An 8,431-nucleotide genomic window follows, 5' to 3' on the forward strand; every position below is an offset into this window, starting at 1 on the left:
GGTGGTGGGGGAATTTATCTTGAAATGTTCTGTCAAACCGAGTGCATATTTACATCTTACTGCTCATATTGGAATCTTCACATCAGAAGGTGGCCTTCCTGTTTGTTACCCCCAAAAATGTAAGAAAAGAAATGAAATAAACACACGTACATAGTTCAGTTAGAGACAACAAGAAGTGTGGTGGATTCTCTTTATATATAGGCAATGTCAACTTGCAAGTACTCCCAGGGATATTATGAAATACAATAGATGTCTACCAATAACCACTGATAAACGAACAATTCACACCCATACATAACAAGAGAGAGTGAGAGGAATGTGGGATAATAGCATAAAGCTCACATCATCCCTTCACGCACCATAGCTAACCTTTGCTTTCATTAAACTGAGAAGTGAAATGAGAGGGATGGATCAGAAAGCTTGGTCTGGAACCTTCGTTTTATACCAAGTTAGCTGTGGCTAGAAGCCAGACAAAGAGAACACTACCCCGATATCATCCCCAACAGCCTTGAGGTGGTCACAACTGTCTTGCCCATTGAGTCACTGAAAGAAGGATGCTTGGCCTTAAAGAGTGGGATTGGTTTGTATCAACTGGGACCAGCTGGCATCTGACAGGAACAGCTGGAGAACAACCGTCGGGAGTGCTGTGGCCAACTTGAGTCCAGGAGGGAAGCTGTGGGGGACAGGTGAAGGGGAAGAAGGGCTGCCTCACAGCCTGCTACAGGTCCTGTCCGCCCTGTGTCCTTACCTGTCCCCCCTGGTGTCCTTACCTGTCCCCCCTGGTGTCCTTACCTGTCACCCCTGGTGTCCCCCCTGGTGTCCCCCCTGGTGTCCTTACCTGTCCCCCCTGGTGTCCCCCCTGGTGTCCTTACCTGTCCCCCCTGGTGTCCTTACCTGTCCCCCCTGGTGTCATTACCTGCCCCCCCCCCCCTGGTGTCCTTACCTGTCCCCCCTGGTGTCCTCCCTGGTGTCCTTACCTGTCCCCCCTTGGTGTCCTTACCTGTCCCCCCTGGTGTCCTTACCTGTCCCCCCTTGGTGTCCTTACCTGTCCCCCCTGGTGTCCTTAAAACATGTCCCCCCCGGTGTCCTTACATGTCCCCCCTGGTGTCCCCCGGTGTCCTTACATGTCCCCCCTGGTGTCCCCCTTGGTGTCCTTACCTGTCCCCCCGCTGGTGTCCTTACCTGTCCCCCCTGGTGTCCTTACCTGTCCCCCCTTGGTGTCCTTACCTGTCCCCCCTTGGTGTCCGTACCTGTCCCCCCCGGTGTCCTTACATGTCCCCCCCGGTGTCCTTACATGTCCCCCCTGGTGTCCCCCTTGGTGTCCTTACCTGTCCCCCCCCTGGTGTCCTTACCTGTCCCCCCTGGTGTCCTTACCTATCCCCCCTTGGTGTCCTTACCTGTCCCCCCTGGTGTCCTTACCTATCCCCCCTTGGTGTCCTTACCTGTCCCCCCTTGATGTCCTTACATGTCCCCCCTGGTGTCCCCCTTGGTGTCCTTACCTGTCCCCCCCTGGTGTCCTTACCTGTCCCCCCTGGTGTCCCCCTTGGTGTCCTTACCTGTCCCCCTTGGTGTCCTTACCTGTCCCCCCTGGTGTCCCCCTTGGTGTCCTCCCTGGTGTCCTTACCTGTCCCCCCTGGTGTCCCCCTTGGTGTCCCCCTTGGTGTCCTCCCTGGTGTCCTTACCTGTCCCCCCTGGTGTCCTTACCTGTTCCCCCTGGTGTCCTTACCTGGATGAAGGCCTGGACTCTTCAGTCACCAGAAATCATGCCGCCAAGGACTAACATCTTTCCATTGGTCTTCTTATGCAAAGAAACTACCATCATCATGTTGAGTGGAGTGTTACACCCAGAAGATCTTGCTCAGTCATAGAATTACACCCACAAATCAATTGTTAAAAAAAGAAGAAGAAAAAATAACAAAGATGCAGAGGAAGAAATCTTATAATTGGAAGGGCTTTTGACAACTTCATTGGTCAAACTATAGTTTCTTTTTGATAATGTAGACAGTAAGACCGTGCCAGGTTTGATTGGCCATGAGATGGTGATATGCACGTCAGTGTATTCAATACTGCATTCTGATCTCTGACATTCACACATTGAAAGTCTCAGCACACACAGATCAAAGTAAGAAAAGAGAAAATGAGCTACATCAATGCAGTATAGGAAAACAGAGAGAAAGATGCCACATAGTGGTATTTTTATAACATCCAGTCAACAGTTCAAATATCAGGATAAAATAAATAAATGTAGTTGTTTAAAACTGGGCACACAAGTAACACTGTTTTCATCTGACATCAGAGACTCGACTACAATGCTTGGAGAACATGTACAACAATGGAATAGGAAAAAGAAGCAGGCAGTATAAAAACAACTTTAGTCCACCTGTCAAAACCTAGAGGTTTTAACAAATATGTTTGCTCATCTAACAAAATCTAACTAATGATACAATTATTATGCCTTTAAAAAAAATTAAATAAAAAAAATCTACTTAAATTGTGAAAAAGGTTTTGAAACATTCTTCACTTTCAACTCACCATAATTTTTTTAATGGACATTTATATATATTTATAAAATCTCAGAAACAGTTTGCAAATATTGACAATCTGAATTAACAGCCAATATAGACAATACTGTTTATCTATTGGTGTACTCGGTATTTTAAAAAAAAAGTAATTAAAAAACTGTTTTTCAGTCACAAGGCAAAGCAACATCACCAGCTCCTCACCACCCTCAAGAAAAAGAAAGAAAAAAAAATCAGTCCCATCTTTATCAAGTCTAAATACATTTCAAACAAGAAACTTGAAACAAGCCGGCCACCAGCTTCTGCAAACAACATTTAAAAGAATGTACAGAAATCCACACACAAAAAACACACACCAAGAAATGAGTTATAAAAAATAAATAAATAAAAAGTCCCAGAAAAGACTGAATAATAAAATAAATACATTCCAACACTCCCTTGAAAAAAAAACACGCTGTAATAATGCACATTCACACAAGACTGAGGTTCAGCTGCATGCCTATAATACACAACGGAATGCAAAGTGACAACATTAGCAGATATATATATTATCATTATGTCAGTCTAAGAGCGTAGAGGCATTTGAAGTCATAAAAAAAAAAAAAGGAAAAGAAAAAAAAAGTGTAAGCTTCAAGGCAGCACTGATTCTCTGACACGTCAAACAGGTCAAGTAAGATAACAAATTATAAATCCGTTGTCAACAAGTAGCATTTCCAAAATGGCTGATAAGGAAAACAGTTTGTCGCTCTGCACAGACAGTCCCACAAAGAAAAAGTGTGTGTGTGTGTGTCTGTGTTTGTGTGAGTGTTTGCATGCACACGCAAGTATGCTATGGATAGGCATGTGTGTATGTGTATGTGTGCAAAATGAGTTGCAGGAACAACCTGAGCATTAAAAACTGAAAACAATTCAAAAGAACAGACACTGGGGTAATAAGTTTTCAAATAAACCAATCTTTCTCATAGGACCCTGGCCTTTGATTCAACTGAAATGAATCTGAAAGCTTTTAGCATCTCCAATGTTTATTATACTTTGTATAATTTCTTTTCTTCTGAACAAGTTCCATGTTCAGCAGAATGTTCTGTACGTTTGGCTTTTCAGCATATTTAAGACCTGGGGTTTCAAATTGCATCCACAGCTGTGCTTTGTTACCATTGCCCCTTGCCATGAGTTACAAGTAGTGAGTGCACTTCTTTTGACATTATTTGAGGGCTTAGCAGAATGTTACTGCAGTACCCTCCTGTCAACAGTAAGACTGATAAACATTTTAAAAAGAATTTTTTGTGTCCACTCGACTTCTTTTACTCAAAGTGGCAAGATTTTTTTTTCTTTCCAACTGCTAATACATACTGTCATGTCAGATCTGCTTGTTAAAAAAGTGATTAAAATTAATTCATTCACAATGGAAATCTAGACCTGTGGTTGTTAATTTTATTCACATATACATAAAAAAACTCTTCATGTGTAAAAAATATCTCTTTACCGTAAAGAATATCAAAAATGTTTGGACCCCACTTTACGCTGATGGTGGAAATGTCCATTGAAAATCAACTGATGCCAAATAACCTTTAGATTTTTGTATCATGGCATTTGACACATTAAAATATTGTTCTAAAAATTTTTTATCTGTGTTCCATTGAAGTGCAAACAGTATTCAGAATTAAAAAAAAGAAAAAAGAAAAGAAAAAGATTATGAAAACCTCTTTATAAAATGTTTTGTGTATTTAAATCCAACCCATTGCAAACAGGGGATACTGTGTGTGTGCCTGTGTTTGTGTGTGTGTGTGTGTGTGTGTGTGTGTGTGATATCCAGGAACATTTTTGTGCCAAAGACTGTTTTAAATTTTCTTGCATGCTGAACTTAGTGCTTTGATCAGTTTCGACTCTTCGATCATGGGACCACTGCCACTCACTTGATACTAAGACCACGTTTACACTTCTCTTCCAGGTACTTATGTGCAAGCACTATTTCATTCCAACAAACCCAGGACACAGTATTCATCTTCTGGCTCTTTTGCTTTTCTTTTCCAGTCTTCTCAACACTTGTCCACTCCCATCCAACAATCTGGGGTTGGTAAATATATATATATTAAAAAATAGACTCTGGTTAAAGTTTTCTGAGCACCAAATACTGATTTTAGAAGACTGAATGTGTGTTCACACATTGTTATACACGTTTAGCTCTTTTTGATTTATTATTATTATTATTATTATTTTACAATATCTACTTTTTGTCTTGCATGATGATATTGATCATGCTGCTGGATGAATGTATTTTTGTGTATACTTCACAGCAACAACTCTGTTGCTTTCATATCCCTTTGCTTGCATTATTTTGAACACATCTCGTCCCAATGTGGCTTAGATCAGGCCTTCTGGTTGTAAAGGAAAACTGGAATATGAACCAAATCATTAACTGGCTTTAAGACTGTGCACATGTGCCAAAATATAAGGATGTAATGTATGACTATATTCCACATACTGTATTTAAAAAAAAAACCCAAAAAACAATAGAAAAAATATGAAAACCAGTGTAATAAAATTGCTTGGAAGTCTGTCTTAATTTACGTCTTAATATGCTGCAACCAGTGTATTTGAATATCTTTGGAGTTTTGGGTTAGAAAACACTTGAACACTTCTCTTGCTGAAAACTGAAGACAGCAATGTCATATAAAAGTGAATAAATTACAACAACAAGAAAACTGTCGCCATTTTCTACAGACATCCTCCACTGCCCTGAAGCTCAACAACAATTTTAAGGGTTCACGGGGGGAGGGGGTATGAAGGGGGGAAGCCTCAGTGGAACAATCGCCTCAACAACAGACATGGTGTGGAAAAATATCATCAAACAATCCTGACGGCAGATGCTAATTCTGCATGAAACTGGTTGCATATATAAATATATATATGTGAAACATTATGAATTAAGCCACTGAGTTACTTAGGACTTGCTGTTCTGCGCGACAAAACAAAAAAAACCAACAAACAAACCCCAACTTGTTTGTGTATTGGCCGTTGTGAAGAGGAAGACAAAGACGCCATGAGGAGTGTAAAAAACAGAAATGGCAACAGACAGAAACAGACAGAGACAGAGAAACAGAGAGACAGAGAAACAGAGAGACAGAGAGAGAGAGAGAGCATGAAGAGGTTTAGAACAATTAAGTCACTGAGTCCACTCATCTGCATTGTGTAGTCTTTTGGTACAATTAATCAAAAGAAAGAACAAGCATACAAACCCCCCCACATTTTTTCCATGACTAAAAGTTCCATGACCGCTGTAATTATCCCCCCTTCTCTATTTCTCTAACTTGTTACAAATGTCCATCAGAAAGTGTTGATCTGCCGACAGGAAATTTGTAGAAACTATGACTGTTATGGAATAGTTAAGAAAGTGGCCACAGCTACACATGATGACTGTTTATGACCACGCTGACAGGACGACAGCGAGAGCCATGGCTAGCGCTAGCAACAGAAGCGACATGCTCACAAATCCACTTCCATTGTTGTTGTTGTCATCCTGATCCTTGGTCTTGGCAGTCTCGTAAGTTGGATCTGACCAGGAAACAAACAAACAGGCTACTTCATGTACGTCTCTCTTTACCACTTCACATGCATATCTTTTTCATGCACACACACTCACACACAGAGGCACACACACACTCACACACACACTAGTATATCACATGAACACACACACACACAGACACACACACATACAACACCACATACACACACACCACCCATGCGCATGCATGCACATACTCGCTCACATATGCATGTTCATACACACCCACACAAACACTTGCACACACACGCACGCACACACATGCTTTCTCACCTCCACTTTTCCTTCTGACTCATCTGTCATAGATATTATAAAATGGATATTCAGAAGAAAAAAAAAAAGCTTTGTCACTGCACACCCCCCATTTTCAGAACATGGGTAGTAATGGTGGTCAGTATAAGAAAACAGCCATGTATTGTATTGTATTGTATTGTATTTCTCATTTTTGTCACATCAGATTTCTCTGTGTGAAATTTGGGCTGCTCTCCCCAGGGAGAGCGCGTCACTACACTAACAGTGCCACCCTTTTTTTTTTATTTTGTTGTATTTTTTCCTGCGTGCAGTTGTTTTTGTTTTTGTTTTTCCTATCAAAGTGGATTTTTCTACAGAATTTTACCAGCGACAACCCTTTTGTTGCAATTGGTTCTTTTTAGTGTGCTAAGTGCATGCTGCAAACAGGACCTCGGTTTATCGTCTCATCTGAATGACTAGCATCCAGACCACCACTCAAGGTCTAGTGGAGGGGGAGAAAATATTGGCGACCGAGCTGCGATTCGAATCAGTGTGCTCAGATTCCCTCGCTTCCTAGGCGGACACGTTTCCTCTGGGCCCTCAGCGCCATCACTCCACGGAATCTTTTACATGTGAAGACTGCTTCTTCCACACCACGACAGACAAACACTCCAAACTCTTCTGATCAACTCTTCAATCACAACAAAATGACTGTGCAAAGCTGCCTGTTATCTAAAACAACAATGAAAAACAAAAACAAACACACTCACAAAGAATAAAAACACATACCATTGACTAAAAGCAAACAACCACAACAACAACAACAACAAAATACACTCACAGACACACACACACACATACACACACAGACACACACAGACTTACCTTTTTTGGGTTCAAAAGAAAAACAAGTGACGTTCTCCTTTCCATCGTCATACTCAAAGTTACCACCATCATAGTTATAGTCATAGTCTGGTTTATCCTCGCACTTCACACCCTCTGGTAGCTCTGATAAACCTGTTGATAAGACAACAATGATGATGAAGACAACGATGACGATGATGTCAATGGGGACACAAACATCAGTAAACAACAAATCCTGCCCCCCAAAAAAACAACAACAAAAAACAAAAGAACCCCCTTCCCCCCACCAAAAACAAACAAACAAATAAAAACCAATCAATAATAACCATAAAGGCCCACAAAGCACTGAACTATTATACGACTGTACAACAGAAATTGTTAATTGTTATTATTACTGTAATCATCATAACTATCATTATTAACACTAGAATTATCACATTTTTCTCTTATCATCAAACCTATCATCACTGTCATCATTAATAACAACATATTATTATGACATGAATATATATGATAATAATGACACTGCAGTTTCAGAGCACCTTCCCCCAGTGAGGACATGACAAAACATATCCAACATTTTCCAGTCACTCTATGCGAAATGAAAAAAAAAACAAAGGTTAAGGCAATGACAACCCGTCTGTTAATAATGTCAACAGCAATCTTTTTTTGTTGTTGCTTTTTTTCGTTTGTTGTCTATATGTTTTAAGTGCTTTAGACAAATGGATACAGGCAGAATATTGTTTAAATACTGATTAATCTGGTGCATCTACCAGTTCTGATGTGCTTGAGACAGATGGACATGGACTGTCAGCATGTTGTTTAAATACTGATTAATCCGGTGTATCTACCTCTTCCAGTGTGCTTTAGACAGATATAAACAAATTGTCAGAGCACCGTTTAGATACTGATTATTCTTGTGTATCTATGTGTTCTGATGTGCCTTTGACAGATATATACAGGCAGTGTTAGGATAATGTTTTGATACTGATTATTCTGGTGTTTCTGTATGTTTTGATGTGTGTGGATGGATACAGACTGTCAAAATAATGTTCAGTGATTGTCAAAATAATGTTCAGTGATTGTCAAAATAATGTTCAAATACTGAATAATCTGGTGCTTTCATGAATACAGATTGTCAAAACAGTGTTTAAATACTGGTTAATCTGGTGCTTTGATGGATGCAGATTGTCAAAACAGTGTTTAAATACTGGTTAATCTGGTGCTTTGATGGATGCAGATTGTCAAAACA

At 40.4% G+C, this 8,431-nt stretch overlaps 1 protein-coding gene across 3 annotated transcripts in view; it reads right to left on the bottom strand.

The window, feature by feature from the left end:
• Nucleotides 1–954: 954 nt before the first annotated feature.
• Nucleotides 955–8,431, bottom strand: part of LOC143284604 (uncharacterized) — a 133,811-nt gene continuing 126,334 nt past the window's right edge. The window contains exons 3-6 of one of the 3 annotated variants that reach the window (XR_013055586.1): nt 7,201–7,332; nt 1,705–6,071; nt 1,579–1,624; nt 955–977 (exon numbers count right to left, since the gene is read on the bottom strand). Coding sequence is in view for 1 of the 3 variants with exons in the window: in XM_076591436.1 (XP_076447551.1) it covers nt 5,938–6,071; nt 7,201–7,332 (266 nt within the window). In the remaining 2 variants the exon portion in view is untranslated. Of the gene's footprint in view, nt 978–1,577; nt 1,625–1,657; nt 6,072–7,200; nt 7,333–8,431 lie in introns of those variants that run through there. The other 2 variants (XR_013055585.1, XM_076591436.1) reach the window with 2 other exon arrangements.

Source organism: Babylonia areolata, chromosome 8 (assembly GCF_041734735.1).
Source record: "Babylonia areolata isolate BAREFJ2019XMU chromosome 8, ASM4173473v1, whole genome shotgun sequence".
NCBI lineage: Eukaryota > Metazoa > Mollusca > Gastropoda > Neogastropoda > Buccinidae > Babylonia > Babylonia areolata.